At 38.0% G+C, this 16,474-nt stretch overlaps 2 protein-coding genes across 2 annotated transcripts in view; one reads left to right on the top strand and one right to left on the bottom strand.

Annotated features, from left to right (window-relative positions):
* tsc1b (TSC complex subunit 1b) overlaps positions 1-5,979 on the bottom strand; it is a 19,235-nt gene extending 13,256 nt beyond the window's left edge. Inside the window, exons 1-4 of the mRNA XM_015025462.1 lie at positions 5,653-5,979; positions 976-1,188; positions 798-901; positions 516-668 (exon numbers count right to left, since the gene is read on the bottom strand). Coding sequence (XP_014880948.1) covers positions 516-668; positions 798-901; positions 976-1,084 — 366 coding nt within the window. The 5' untranslated portion in view covers positions 1,085-1,188; positions 5,653-5,979. The remainder of the gene's footprint in view (positions 1-515; positions 669-797; positions 902-975; positions 1,189-5,652) is intronic.
* Positions 5,980-7,559: 1,580 nt separating this feature from the next.
* On the top strand, positions 7,560-13,676 carry LOC106942233 (zinc finger protein Gfi-1b-like). The gene is made up of 7 exons (XM_015025463.1): positions 7,560-7,909; positions 8,178-8,281; positions 8,427-8,603; positions 10,140-10,369; positions 10,596-10,733; positions 11,702-11,867; positions 12,994-13,676. Exons 2-7 carry the CDS (start codon positions 8,185-8,187, stop codon positions 13,170-13,172), a joined length of 987 nt encoding a protein of 328 aa, XP_014880949.1. The 5' UTR covers positions 7,560-7,909; positions 8,178-8,184; the 3' UTR covers positions 13,173-13,676.
* The last annotated feature ends 2,798 nt before the right edge of the window (positions 13,677-16,474 follow it).

Here is a 16,474-nt window from a genome sequence, read left to right as displayed (position 1 = left end):
CATCTAGTCATCCAACCCTCCATCCATCTAACTATCCATCCAATCAACCATCCAACCATTCATATATCCATCCAACCATCCAGTCATCCATCCATCCATTAGTTCACTCATCCATCATCCTTCCATCCATCCATCCATCCATCCATCCATCCATCAGTTCACTCATCCATCCATCCATCCATCCATCATCCATCCATCAGTTCACTCATCCATCCATCCATCCATCCAACCATCCAGTCATCCATCCATCCGTCCATCAGTTCACTCATCCATCCATCCATCCATTCATCCATCCCTCCATCCATCCTTGGCTAATAACCTGACTTTCCTAAATGTGTCTTCTAGAATCAGGACTCTCCATTCTGAAGGACCAACCTTGGTGTTTAAATCAGAGTGACAGGAAGACGGTTCTGGTTCTCACTGCCACCAAAAACCAACAACTCCATGAGAATCTCGATCATCATAACAAACCAAACCATCTCGCCCTGCTGCTTCGTGCCAACATGGCGGCTCACCTTGAGGCATTTCAGCAGGGAGAGCAGCAGAGGGTAGCGGGCCATCTTGTGGATCCAGGACGGCTGCTTTCGGACCACGTGGCCGAGCAGCATGAGGGTGGGCAGCCGGCAAGCTGGTTTGGCCATACAGTCGTTCATCTTGTCCAGAAGGTGCTGGGCGGCGGACAAACGGTTGGATGCGTTTACAACAAGCAAAGTTAGCAAAAAACGGATGTTTTTTATGCTTAAAGGAATAAAGGAGAGCAACAGCCAGAGCTAATCACAAACGAATCGGACTCTCACCTTGTCATGCGGCTCTCTGACTGAGGACAGGATATGCAGGGCCTGGGCGGAGTTGGTTTCCAGGAAGTAGTCCACCAACCCGTTCAGCAGCATGGAGCCTCGCTCTGGAAGGGAAGCAGCATTTTTAACCGGCTCGTTCGTTTACTTCTGCTCAGGTCGACGGAGCCGGATGACCCACCGGTGCTGAGCTGCTCGTTGATGAGGCTCCGGATCTCTTCGAGCTGCTGGAGGTCGGAGGTCTCCAGGAGCGGGAGGAGGTCCCCGACGTTGGGCTGCTCCCTGGCCATGGTGGCAGTGCTGGAGGTGCAGGCCGCGTTTCTCTCCCAGTGTCAGACCCGGCTTGCCTGGAGGACTCCTGGGGCCCGCCCACCAATACAGTCTCCAGGCACCGCTGGCGGGTCAGAACCCAAACCCAGAGTCAGAAACGGATCCAGAACGTCTCTGGGTCATTTAAAATCTGAGAGGATTCTGCACACAGTCAGACAGGAGCTGCAACTAACGATTAATTTAGAAATCGATTATTCTAACAATCGTTTTTTTAAATTGGCACATTCTACAGATTTCTCATTTAACTACTTAAACATTTTCTATATAATAATTCGTTTTTTAAAATAAGAAAAACATTTTAAATGAGATACCACAGCGTTCTTTACACCGGAAGCTAACACTACGCAATCTGAGGAGTTTTGGGAAAATATATTTAGAGACAAATGTTTTTTTTTTTAAATCATAAATACAAAATGTATATTTTTTTTACGGTTTTGGATTATTTACTGCCCTGACTATGTTGTTCTTACAGCAAATGGATTTTTTTTAGTTTGTATACTCCAATCGATTGATAAAAAAAATTGGCACATTCTACAGATTTTTCATTCATCCATTTGAGCCTTTTTTATATAAAAAATATTAGAAATACATTAAAAGATGCAAATAAATAATTGAATTCATTTTTTAAAATAAGAAAAACCTTTAAAGATGCAATAAAATTTTGATTAATTATGATTAACCATATAAGTCATTTTTGCCTTCATCCAGATTAATGCTGGGCGATAAATCAATTTTGTTGATTAATTGAATTTTGGGATTCTGAAATTTTAATTTGTAAAATAATAAAATATAAATATTTTTTGAGTTGCATTTTGAAATTATTTCCTGTCATTGATGGATTGATCCCAGTAATCAGTCCCTCCAGGTTTTTGCCATTTTGGTGATTTTTCCTTAGAATATCACTGAACTTGTGAAGCTAGTTTGGAAATATTTATAAGTAATTTGGGAATATTTACGCCTATTTTAGGCGGAAAATGTGACTTTTGTAGTCACCATGCCGAACAGACAGTAACTTTATATCAAGTCAGGCTGGAGCAGCAGAGTAGTAGAAGTAAGAAATACTGCCACCTGCAGGTGGGAGTTAGCATCACTTAAAACAAACGCTTCTGTAGAAACATTTGTAGAAAATGTGCAATAAATTGTGCATTAAAAATTGCAGAATTGCAAAAAACAGGAGGTATTGATTGATAATTTGGCAGATAAAAACTGCTTTGATCTGATTAATAAAATAAATCCAGGCCTTTAGTTTCTTTTCCTGAGGCACCAACTTTCCTCGGCCTCATTTAGGAAAATGGAACTGAAGATCAAAATTAACAACCTGGATGTTTTCTAATATCAACAAAGATTAGATATTCTGTTGGCAGCAGATTTGCAGTGTAATCCTGACGGGCAGCTCATTAATGCCAGGCAGCTTATCACCAACCTGGAACAATGATTCAGCTCAAGCCGATCTCATCGGCTCCTCAGATCTCACTCCAAACGTCCGAGCAGAGAAAGCTGCTAAAACATGACCATCAACTGAAAGTTTCTTCAAACGCAGCTGTGCTTCTTCCATGACCAATCAGCTCAGCGCTTGTTTCTGATGCGGCGCAGCATCCGCAGCTCAATCGTCCCTCTGTTTCAATCGACTGCTGACTCATGTGGCTGGACGTCCGGGCGAGGAGAGCAGACACAAACATGAGCAACACTCAATGTGATCTCAGGCAGCCGGGGAATGCTCTGCGTCGCACAAAGACGCTTTATGCAGCGCCGGCGCGGCCAGGGAGGCACTGGAAACGATAACTATCTGAGCGGGAGACGCCAGCCGCTGAAGACGGCGGCGAATTGGGGCTACTGTCGATGGAAAACCAATGAAAAGGAGTAAATGTCGGCCGAATAACGCTGAAATTCTGAGATTGATCTCAGAAAATTACTAGAATGAACAAGGAAATTTCTGAGCTTCAAAAAGTGTAAAAAGTTTAAACTCTTGAAACTCAGAAAATTTCCGACTTTTGAAACTCAAAAATGTTCATCTGGAAGCTCAAAATTTCTAACAAATCTCCAACTTTTAGACTCAGAAACTTTGTTTTTTCTTCAACATTTCTGGGTTTAATCTCAACATTACTGAGTTTTCTCACACAAATATTCAACTTTTGAATTTCAGAAAATTTTGAAAAAAAATAAATAAAATAAAATAAAATCTACAAAGTTTCTGGCTATTTAACCCATTTTTCAACGTTTGAAAATTTCTTAGATTAATCTCAAAATTTGTCCCCCGCACATTTTTGACTTTACAAACTCAGAAATTAGATTTTTTTTTTCTTGAAATTTTCTGAGATTAATCTCAAAATTTTGGAGATTTTTTTAGCAATTTTTTTCACTTTTGGAGCTCAAAAATGTCCTTGTTTTTTTCTAGAAATTTTTCTAAATTAATTTTTTTTTCTTACTTCAGTGGCCCTAACGAGCCGTCATACGGCTCAAAGGATACTCAGAAAGAAGATGAAAAACTTTGTTTGGGAAATCGAATGAACATTTCTGTTTGTGTTATTTGCCCCGTTTGCTCTCAGCCATTTATTCAACTGAAGGAGGTTTAATAAAATCCTAAACCGAAGCACTGAGTCTTTTCCATTAGAGTCAAAATATCTTGAGGTTTTCTTCATGAATGAGGAATAAATGGTTTCACAGTCAACTGTGTCAAACATTTCAGTTTTAAACAATTAATCATTTTTGAAACAATTTTGGTGACAGAGAATCCATAATCCATGTTTTGTTTTGTTTGTTTATTTATTTGGGTATTTAAACTGTTTTCCAGCTCCAGTGTTAAATATTTTTCAGAAATTAAAGTTTTATTTTCATCTAGGAGAGGGTGTACTTGGATTAATATGATATTATTGCGATCAGAGCAGCTGAAAACGTTTAGCTTGTTGGGGCAAGGATGCATCTAATAAGCTTCCTTTTTGGATTTAAGCCTGGACTTTGACTAGGCCTTTCTAACACATGAACATGCTTTGATCATTGTAGCTTTCTCTGGGTGTTTTTAGGGTCTCATTATGTTGGGAACCTGCAGAACTGCAGCAGATCCACTTCAAAACATCCAACATCCAGAAAGATCTCAAACACGAGGAGGAAAACTTTCCCTTCTCATTTCAAAACTATTGAAAACTTTATTCCACACAGGATATTAGGTATGACTGGACAGCAACAAATGTGCACTTGTGTAGTTTTATATATATATTCGTAATCCAGATTTAGCATTACTGGAAAGTTGTTTCCATTTTTGTGACTTTAAAGCTGTCAAGGTGTGTGACATTTGTCTCTATTTTCTATTAGTTTGTTGTAAATGTTTAATAAAAAAACATATATTTTAGAATAGCGGTGCTACATTAGCTCTGATTGGTTGTATTTTTGGTCAAGTCGCTGTATGTTTGGATAATTACTGAATGCTGTGCAGCTGGAAGTATTTTTGCTCTTACTTTCCTGCCTTCAGAAAAAGGTTATGATGCGTAACCGAGGCAACAAGGCATCAATTTTACAACTGGAGGCTGCTGATTAGCATCTCATAAGCTCAAATCATGCCTGAACTACGACCCAAAAATCCCAGAGGAGTTGAAAAGGAGACATCATGGATGCAGAGCAGAAAGAGAACCATAACAGCAACCATAAAACCAAATAGAAGTTTAAAGAGGAGAAGCAAAAGCAAATGAGGTGGATTAGCAGAGCTTCCTAACAGCTGATGATGTCATCCAGGTCATGTTAGTGAAATACTGTCTCTGTTGGGAAACTGAGTTGTTAGCATGTCATGAGACTGTCATATCGAAAATCTTCAGTCAGAAGTGTCTTTAGATTAGCTGCAACACTGACTGCTACCAAAGACACTTAAATCATACGCGTTTACTTAAAAATAAAGAAATAATTGTTGAAATGAATTGAAAACGCACTGAATTTTGAATTATTTTGCAGGCTCTAGCAAAAACATCCTGATGGCTTTAACTCGAAGAAACCAACAACAAAAATCCGTGAATATTTACTGCTAGCTGGTTGCATGATGAAGGTAAAGTCAAGCATTGAGATGCATTAAATGCAACATGGTTCAGTCAGAAAGGCAGAGGAGCCGCTGCTGCATGAAGACTGACCACTGACTGCTGCTGCTGCTGCTTGTCGTAAACAACTCGCAGAGAACAATGGGCAGGCTTGGCTTTACTTTACCCGCTTCTAAAACACGAACATTTCTTTTCCGTGACACGCCGAGCAGCGATTTTACAAAACATACATAAATAAAGATAAAACCAAGATATAACCTTTGAAAAATCAACTCTATCCATCACCAGGTCTGTCCAGGAGGGAAAAAAACACAAGTCAACCCAGCGCCGACAGCTAACGTTAGCTGGGAGCAGCGACCCACACTCCGAGCAACATTTATTCCCCATGTCAGTCCGGCTCGGTTCGACCTACAGCGGCCAGATCGGTTCGGTTTGAACCCAACGCAACATCTGAGCTGGAACCCGCTGATAACAAACCGGATTATTCACAAATAAGTGGAGCTGTTTACCTGTTAGAGTAGATTCACTCCACAGGGCGCCGCCATCTTGAACACCTCACAGCCCATCCCACCGCAGTCAGCCTCCGCTGTCAGGCTGCGAGCGAACTAATCCCGCAACTCCGAGCGGCTCTGCGCCTCAATGCTGCCGCTTTTCCACCAGCACCGAACCGGGACAGCTTCTGAAAATCATCCTAATCCCGACAGCCGACACTCCGCTCGAGCTTCCACACGGATAGCGGCTGATTCTTATCTCTGTCGCGCAGTTAAAGTTTGTTTTCCCATCGCTGCTGCTGAAGGGCTGAACTGTGTGTAATGCGGCTTCGCGTGACCCACATGCCGAGAGCGCACGCGCGATTTAGTTTTACTTTTTAAAAGCAAATTAAATAAGATTTTACAGAAACACGTCGGTGTGGGTTTTGTTAGTGTGGCAGAAGATAATTATTTCCACTGTAGAAAAAAAAATCTGAAATCTTGATGTCAAAATTCCAAAATTAAAGTCGGGATTGTGAGATTAAAGTCAAAATTATGATGATAAAGTTTGAAAATTGGTATTAAAGTTTTAATTCCGACAACAAAATATCATAACTCTGAGAGAAAAGTCTTAATTCTGAGATTAACGTCTGAATTCTCATAGATCAAACTCAGAATTTTGATAATAATGTTTGAAATTTTAATAATAATAATAATCATGTTAGAATTCTGAGATTAATATCAGAATTTTGAGATTAAAGTCTGATTTCTCATAGATTAAAGTCATAATTCGGAGATTGAAGCAAAAAAGTCTGATATTAAAGTTTGAAATTTGTTAATAAAGTTAGAATTATGTGAGGTTAAAGTCAAAATTTTGAGATTCAAGTCCAAAATCTTTTTGATTAAAGTATCATAATAAAATCAGAATTCTGATAATAAAATTTTAAATTTCATAATAAAACTACAGTTCTGATTTTAAAGTCAGAATACCAATCCTAATGATTATATATTAGGGACCCTAAATAAAAACACCTTATGTTGCCTTTACAGCTGCCAGTTTTTGTCTCGATCATTTTTGCACACAAAGACTGAAATATTTATCAGTTCTTACTTATTCGCTGAAATGAAGCCAGATTTGACTTATCTCACCATGAACTCTTAATTTAACTTTAGACTGAGACTAATACACTGTGCATCACATCAGGTTCACATGATGGCAGCATTATATCACCACATTTGTCTGATGCTGTATTTTCAATAACCGTAGCATAAACTCATCATAATTAACAGAAATAAAGACTTAAAAACATCAAATGTGTGCAAATAATCTGCTTCACTGAATGGAGTTACTGAAATAAATGAACATTGCGATATTTGCAGTAACATATTTTATGACATGATGTTATTATATTATATTATATTATATTATATTATATTATATTATATTATATTATATTATATTATGTGGCACGTTGATATTTCTGTCCACTAGATGTCGCTCTTGCACTCAAACTTAATTTTGTCCTTCTTACACCGAAACTCTCACAAATAATAATGATGACTAAGAAGAGGAAGATGATGATGGTTGTGGTTATTATTAGTATTAAAATGAACTTTTCATTTAATTGACTGAATAAATTGTGTTTCTGTGTCGCCATAGCAACCACCAGTTAGCTGTGCTTGGATAAGCAGACTGGTTTGGTATGTGTATCTTTGGAGGCGCTAAAGTTACATATGTGGAAGATTAAGACTCGTAAATCTTACACACAACTTTACTTTATTTTACTTTACTTTGTGTAAATCCAGTAAACCAAACAGAAAGCGTTAGAGATTTCTTTTAAAAGTTGAAGTAAAGTTTTTGTTGTTCTTGTTTCTGCATTTTAATTAATTACGCAGGATTTATTTTTAATTTTTTTTGTTGCATATTTCGCATATTTAACGTGCTGTTGTGTATTTTTTTTTAAAAAGTCTCTCCCCCCTCATGCACTCGCGGCTGTTTTGTATAACTGTTCCGAAGGCCGCTGTTTTTCTAAGCAAATTTCCACCTGCAGCTTGGCCTTTTCATTGGCTGAAACCACAGTCAGATTCCCCTGCGAAGTTATCTGATTGAAAATCAGGGAGGGGAGAAAAAGACCGAGCTGCGAGCGCTGATGATGCTTCTTACTCTGCTTAACGCGCCTGCAACTTTTAGGAAACGGATTTCTTTCTCTGTGTTTCTTTTCTTTTTTTTTTCCTTGCGACGCATTTTGGATCTATAAAGTTTATTATTGTTGTTTTAATTCGGGCTCAATTAACGGTGAGTCGGTGCCAACTGTTGCACATTGTCATAAATTGTATAATAACGCAAGCAGGCAGTTAACAACAATATCTTTAATTGTTTTCGGTAAACAAGAATAAAAACTTCTTCAAAGTTACATTTTAGCTCTAACCAATTCTAAAACCTTAAAAAACATATTCTAATGTGTAGCTTAAATATTTATTTAACATTATAATGACATTTTAGAATACTTAATTTGATTTAAAAACAAATATGAAACGTTTTGTGTGCTATTTTTGCGACGCAGAATCAACATGCCGCGGTCATTTCTGGTGAAAAACAAACGGTGCGCCTCTTATAACATCCATCGCACTTATGAAGAGGATCAGCCGGCGGAGTCTGAAGACCAGGGTAAGACTTTATCTGAAACTTTAAATGGAAAATGCATCACCTTTTCTTCGCTAAATAAACATTTGATTAAATGTTGCACGCATTAAAAATTAAAGCTGCTTGCAATGTGCTCAACTGTTTTGTTTATTTCTTGTGCATTTATCAGAAGTCCCGTCGCAGCTGCAGAGCACAGACTCATCAGAGGAGCCCCTGTCTGAGGGCCCCTCCCTGTCCGCAGACCGGTGCTCCCCTCCGGAGGATTCAGAGCCGCAGTGTCCGTTACCTGCTCACCCAGAGCCGGCCAGCCCGCCGCTGGCGCCCTCTCAGCCCTACTACCTGACAGGTCGGTACCTCAACCAGACCAGCTTTACATTAGCAGGGGCCTGTCCGGATTTTTTAAGCGTTTCACATCTGCTGATATAAATAATCATATACATAATTCCAAACAAGTCTGAACCGGAAGTGGTCCGCGCCATCTTAATAGGCAAACACAGCGTAAAGCATAGCGGCTTGAGATCAACAAAAAGAAAATATGTGGACATTCTTGACCAGTTTGAGTTTGATTGACTCGTATAAAACGGAGATGTTCCTCCGATTTCATACTATGATACAGTTAGCAGCCTATTTAACACAAAAATTGAGTACAAAATAATCAACGTTTAAACGGATTTGTAAAGGATGCAAACTCTTCAGATTAACAAGGTTCTGGTGATTGGCAAAGTAAATGAAGTAACAAACACGTAGGCTACATGTCGGTGTTAGCTAGCAGATAAAAGTTACATTAGTTAAGCTAATTTTGCTAGTTCGGCAGTACAACAGTAAATATCTCAGATATTTATCTTAGTATTACACAGAGATCTGTAGAGTACTCAAGTAGTTGTAATGTATTTTATTGTTTGTAAGTTAGATAGGAACGAGTCGAGAGTTAGCGCTAAGTTTGAGGCTTGTTATCGTTGTCATAGAAACTCCATAGCAACCGCCTGGCAACATGGCTGTCAGTTACAAAGTTCACGGAGGTGTGACGTCACATGAAAACTATGTATTGAGTAGTTTTTGTGTTTTAAATGTGTGAAATGCTGCCAAACTGAGGTCTTTCCTGTTTTATCCGCAGTTATTGTTTAGTTTTAAGCAGTTATGGCGAAACCTGGAACTGCTGCTTGTTATCCAGCAGGTTGTTGCTAGGTAACCAAAGAGTGAGTGAGTTAGTTGATTGCACCAAACAAACTTAACTGGCTGAGAGAGGTTGAGCGGCTATAAGTCTGTACGCCTACATCTCCCAGAATGCTGTGCGGTTCTAGATCAGAGTTCAGTGGAAAGGTTTTATGCAGTAGTCTGATTCTGCTTGTTCTTCTTTTCTTCTCATTAAACTTTACATTATCATCATCCTGCCAGTGGAACTAGATATGAAAATTAGTCACTTGGCTATAATCTCATATATTTGCATGTAAATGCTAAATGATATCCAATGTCCCATTTTTAAAGAATAAATTTGACACTATGTAAACGTTTTGTACTTCCATCTAGTTCTCAGCTGCTTTCTAAGGAAAACACTTAGCATTTTTTTTGGCAATAAGTTAATTGTTTTTGGTGTCCCGAAATGAGCCATTTCAAAAAACCTCCGGAATGCAACGTCACAAATCCACAGGCACTGCGCCGTTGCCTAGCAACCCCAGCCTGTTACCTAGCAACTCAAGCGGAACTCCGGTATGGTTGGTCAGCTGGTTTTACTGCTCTGTGTGCTGTACAATGGCTGCTGGAAAGCTGAAATCTTATTATCAAAGAATGACTTTGTGCACAAACTGTAATGAACATGTTTTGTGTCCCAACCTGTAAAGGGAAACATAATATTTCACCTCTCCACTTGTTCTTCCTGTGTTAGAGCCCCACATGGCCGAGTTCCCACCTTACTACAAGCCTTCGTACGCCTGGGAGCCGGTGTCGTCGTCCTACGAGCTGCGGCAGCTGAGCTTCAGCCCCACGGTGCTGCAGCACGCCAGCAGCCTGTACGGCGGCCACATCAGCCGCAGTCCGCCGCCGCAGCAGCCGCTGGACTGCAGCACGCACTACTCCCCCACCTCCAACACCTACCACTGCATCACCTGCGACAAAGTAGGCAGCTTTTCTCATCACTGCATGGAATGTCAATATTTAAAATGATGATTTCATTTATTAAAATAAGAGCCAATCAAAACCAACCTTGTCTTGTACAAATTATTCCACTCAGGGGTGTCCAAAGTGCGGCTCAGGGGTTTGAGTAAATGTTTTCTGTTAGCAAATAAAATCAACATTTGCCTTTAATTTACTCAGGTTGTTTTTGCTGTTTCTTGTTGTTCAGGTGTTCTCAACTTCTCATGGACTGGAGGTTCATGTCAGGCGGTCGCACAGCGGAATGAGACCTTTTGGCTGCAGCATCTGTAGGAAAACCTTTGGGCACGCTGTGAGCCTGGAGCAGCACATGAACGTTCACTCCCAGGTAAACAAAAACACACATTACTTCAGATTTCATAAAAATTTGTAATCTTGTAAAACTGAGAAAACAGTAGTATGTTGCCAGGCTTCATTTATTTAAGAAATTATTGATTTAAGTCTGAAAAATCTATTTTAAACCCCATTGAAAGTGAAAATTCAATATGGCTGCCGAATAATGGTGAAAGGCCGTTTATTTATACTTCTGATTGTTTTCATCTCATCTACCATACTGTCATCAACATAGTTATACACTGTTTGTTTGTGTTAAAATCAGTGAAATACATTAATATTGTTTTGTGCTGCTAACAAAAGTTAGCATAAACAACAATGGCATACTTAAACATTAATTAAAATATCCAGTTATGCATTCAGCACTATAAAAATCACAAGTAGAGGTTGTACAGTGGGATACTGGTTTTAAAAGTGCTACCAATAAATGGTGTATCCCTGGTTTATCTTTAAGCCTGGCAGCCATTTTGAATAGTAATAGTGCGTTTTCTTTGTACCTGGAAATCGGATTTTTCAGTGAAAAACAAGAACAGACTGGGAAAGTCAAAGCTCACCCAGCTAATCTGAGTTTTATACAGCTATACACTGTAAAAAAAGAAAAAAAATCTGTCATTTATGGTAAAATGCCGTCAGCTGTGGTTGCCAGAATTTTACTGTTACAAAAACAGTTTTTGTGCTGAAATCTCAACTTGTTAACATGGTTCTTATGTGTTTTTATTCATAGAAATGATTAGAAATGTACTATTAGCTTGGATTGCTAATAGTAGTTAGCATGAAAACGTAATGTTTTGAATCTAATACAGAGACATTTGCATGAGGAATTTCAGATGATTTATGCAAAAAATGATGTTTGCAGTAGAACTGCAGAATAAATCCTGCAGTTCTACTTTTAAAAGGTCGCAGTTTATTACTTATAAAAACTATCAAACGGGGCTAAATTGTTTAATTTCATTGTATGTTCAGGAAAAAAGCTTTGACTGCAAGATGTGCGGTAAATCCTTCAAGCGCTCCTCCACGCTGTCGACACACCTGCTCATCCACTCCGACACCAGACCGTACCCCTGTCAGTACTGCGGGAAACGGTTCCATCAGAAGTCGGACATGAAGAAGCACACGTACATCCACACAGGTAATTACAGCGGAGATCCTCCCACTCTGCTCTGGACTCAACCTGCTACAGCATCAACCATTCAGTTATCAGCCGTTTGAAAAAGTGCAATATTTTGAAAATATTAGACTTTTCAGGGCTGCAATTAACGATTATTTTAGTAATCGATTATTCCGACGATGAATCAGATAAAAGATGATCACACTCTGCTGATTTTTATTTTATTAGAAATACATTTTAAAATCCTTTTTTAAAATAAGAAAATAAACAATTTATTACCTAAAATGCAATAACACATCAATCCTTTAGTGAACTTTTGATGATTTGTAGCTTGATTAAGATTCATCTGCAGCTAAAAACAACAGTTTTGTGATTTTACCACAAATAAGTTAATTTATCGTTTTAAAATAGTTTTTTTGTAATTATTCAGATCATATGCAATATTTAGGACTGTACAATTCACAGGACAGAACACTTTTATTTGTTCTGTCTATTTTTGTAATCTTTTATCTTAAAAGATTACAAGAATAAAGTCGGATGAGAAAAAAGTTGAAATAATACGAGAATAAAGTCATAAAATTACAAAAATACAATCATAACATTATGACTTCATTTTCATATTATTTCAGCTTTACTCTTGTAATATTATGACTTTATTTTTGTTATTTTATTTGTTATTTTTTTCTTAGTCTTGCCTTAACACTCCATCCACACTGCATTTGTAGCTTTAATTTGATTTCCAGTTTGGGATTCGTTTCTGTCCAAAGATGTGCTTGATGATATCAGCTACTTTCCAGGTGCAGCATGGAGGAATTGCTTCCAGAGGTTATAAAGCTGCTGATAAATCAGAAAAAGAAGTTTAAACAAATATCCCGTCAATTTGCATGTCTGGTTTTCCTGCTTCGCGCTACACTCTATAAAAGGAAGTCTGTTCAGTTGACATTTGTTGACAGCATGGCTTCTACAAATCTGAACAATGGCACGATTCTTCTCGATTGGTCGCTAATAGAAACTTTACCTGTGAGGTGAAAACATCTGATGCTGTTTTTAAGCAACTCTGACTTTTTTGCAACTAAAGGAAAAATCAAATCAGTCAAGGGGTAAAAAAAACAAAACAAAAAGTGAAATAATTTTTTTATTTTCGCAGGCGAAAAGCCGCACAAGTGCCAGGTTTGCGGCAAAGCGTTCAGCCAGAGCTCCAACCTGATCACCCACAGCAGGAAGCACACGGGATTCAAACCGTTTGGGTGCGATGTTTGCTCAAAGGGCTTCCAGAGAAAGGTGGATCTGCGCCGGCATCACGAGAGTCAGCACGGCATGAAGTGAAGGCGCCCGAATGTTTGTACATATTAGATTTCTATTAAAACAACGAGTGTCAGGTGTGTCTGGGATGGCAGGACTCCTTCAGGCAAACTGAAATGTAATATATAGGAATCCATCTTTAAAATCAAATGTCTGTATGAATGTGAAAAATTGGTTTAATTTTGTATTTATTTTCTGGTCACTACAAAAAAACAACAACAAAATATTACCAAGTTTTGTAGTCTAGTTTCAATTCAAATACCTAATGTTACAAATCAGCCGTTACCTAGCAACCCCTGGGAAGACGGGCCCCGTTACCTAGCAACCCCTGGGAAGACGGGCCCCGTTACTTAGCAACCCCTGGGAAGATGGGCCCCGTTACCTAGCAACCCCAAAGGAACTCTTCAAAAATCTTCTGCACTTGAAATAAGACAAAACTTACAGGAAATAGGAGCTGGTTTTGAGTCAATTATTCCTTAATAAGTGAAATAAAACATTTTAACTTATAGAAAAAGATTATTTAGATTATTTCACTTTGAACAGAGTTAAGGAGTAACTAGTTACATTTAGTCGAGTAACTTTTTTGAAAAATAATTACTTTTTATTATGCTGTACTTTACACTTTTACTTGAGTAATTGTATTATGAAGTATCGCTACTTTTACTTGAGTAAAACTTCTGGATTTTCTACCCACTGAATGAAAAACAAACATGTTTAAACCAAAGATTCACCAGAGACAGACACACACCTGCAGTTTCTGTTAAAGTTTCATAAGTTTTTTATTGAAGGAAACTGATTTGGAAAAAAATATTTTGTCTGATTTTGTTATTTTTTTTGTTACCTATATGAATTATTGTCATTTTGGTTTTTAAAATACCAAGATTTCCACTTAACTTTATATTTTGGCCCATCTGATGATGTAATTTCTAAATATTAAATGACTGATAATTTGATCAGTTACTCAGTAACTTTTTACCAAATACTTTTTACTGTAACTTGAGAAGTTGAGTAAAATATGTTGAAGTAGTTCTACTCTACTCACTTCTGGTTGCAAGTAACTTAAAAGTAACTTTTTTTAGCAAAATGCAGGAGCTAATTTTAAGTAAATAATTCTGTAATGTTGATAAAAAATGACAAGTTCCACTTTCAGATTATTTCACATATAATATTGGAAGAATGTAGTAATCTGCTAGTGGAGCGAATCATTTTTATAATCAATATTACAGAATTATTTACTTAAGTTCTTATCTTGCTGAAAATGACTTGGAAGTTAATCTTGTCTTATTTTACGTGTACTTGAACTAGAAATTACATAAACATACTTGGTAGTATTTTGTAATTTTTGCAGTGTTTGAATGATTCAGGTTGTTGGGGATAATAAACAAATTGATATAAATTGCAATCCTGTAAAATCTTTGCTTTTCCTTTTTGATAATAACCCGTGTTTCATAACCACACACTTGTATTTTTTGTTTGTTTTTGCGCGACGTTCTCGTCTAAAGCAGGATGTGGGATTCCTACAGGACTGTTAAGTCGGGTGAAAATCTGTTGCGTGACCAGAGTGATCCTGCAGTCAAATAACACACCTGGAGCGTCATGCAAATCCACACGCAGTGCCTGATAGTGGACTAGAAAGCAGCAGGAAGGGAAAGTTGGGGAAGCGTTCAGGAATGGCTTCGAAAACATGAAAAAGCAGAAGTCAAATCAGAGGAAAGCTCATGAATTCTGCATTTGGTTTTATTGGGAAACAAGGATTAATGAGTGTACGTGTGTGTGTGGAAAAGGGATTGATTACTTGAGCTAACTGCCACCCCACCCTTCCAGTCTGTTGAATTTACTTACAACAAACAAACGGCAACAAGCGCCGCCTTCCTCAAACACCAAAGCTGCTGGAGGCAAATCAGATCATCAGGAACGGCCTTTAAATCTGACGAGGAGGACGGCGCAGAAACGACGCTCACCTTTCAACAAGGACGAGTCGGTAAATCCACAGAACGCCTCGCACTGAAAAAACATGCTAACAGGTACTCTTACTCTAGTTTCTAGTGCAAATGTCTTAGTCAAGTGGAAATAAGACAAAACTAACTAAGCTAATTTTTCTTGCTGTTTGTTACTTTTCTTTTTTAACAAAATTATTCTTGCATAATGAGATTTTAGCTATTTTAAGGCCTTCTGTCACTTTAATAAGCTGCCGCTGGCCACACCCACAAACTCAACATTTACACTCACACGTTAAAACGGCTGCAAACAGATATATAATAAAATTCTTTACAGCTATTCATCTTTGAAGAGCAGAAGTGAAGCCTCCTGCACAACCAACAAGAATGCAGCAAGTTATTTCTGATTGTTAGTCAACAATAATACACTTGTGTTTTCCAGCAGCCATTGTGCAGCGCATACAGCGTTAACCATCCTCTTCATGAATCTGTATTAGGAAAACAAAGTGTCTTCAGTCAGAGGCTTCTTCAGATTCACTGTAATACAAACCGCTACAGGAGATCTTTCCTCATCAGCAATCACCATCTACAATAACTCTTATTATATTAATATGAATTACAAGAATCAATAAAATATTTCTGAATTTGAACTGAATTGATACAGCAGTAAAACCAGCTGACCAAACGTCCTGGAGTTCAGTCTGTGTTGCTAGGTAACGGGTGAAATTCTGCTGGGGTTGCTAGGGAACGGGTTGAGCTTCTCTGGAGTCACTGGGTGAAGGGTCAGTGCCTGCCGATTTGTGACGTTACATTACTCAGGTTTTTGAAACGACTCATTTTCCAGATACCAAAAAACATGAAGATCCTGCCCAAAAATGGCAGAGCGTATTTTTTAAAAAAATATACAAATGCTTGGTTTGTTTTTAGAAGCAGAAGGAACCAAAATGAAAGTACAAAAACATGCAAAATGTGAATTTTGCATAATCAGTACCCTATAAGTAAACATTCTTTAATATGGATGTAAAAGTGCTTATAACTTATAATGTGGGTAAAATTTCTTGCTATAAGTGAAATTATCTGCCAGTGGAACTTACAACAATATTATTAAGGAATTATTGACTTAAAACAAGCTCTTATATCTAAGTGAAAATTCACTTGTAATTTAGTTTTATCATATTTCAAGATATATAGAAACTAGACAAAAAATACTTATCAAGATTTTGTGTTTTTGAAGTGTTCTTCCACATATTTGTGGTCCGAACTGACCTTATTTGACCAAACAACTCATTTTTCTTTTCTTCCATGACTTTCTTCTTGCCACTTCAGCTAACTGCAAACCTCTGAGGCCTTCACACAACACAAAATCTTGATAAGTATTTTTTGTCTAGT

This window comes from Poecilia latipinna, unplaced genomic scaffold (assembly GCF_001443285.1).
Source record: "Poecilia latipinna isolate Pla-1442-1.1 unplaced genomic scaffold, P_latipinna-1.0 Scaffold4133, whole genome shotgun sequence".
Taxonomy (NCBI): domain Eukaryota; kingdom Metazoa; phylum Chordata; class Actinopteri; order Cyprinodontiformes; family Poeciliidae; genus Poecilia; species Poecilia latipinna.
The sequence above is the reverse complement of the archived record's forward strand: the minus strand, read 5'-3'. Positions and strand labels throughout refer to the sequence as shown.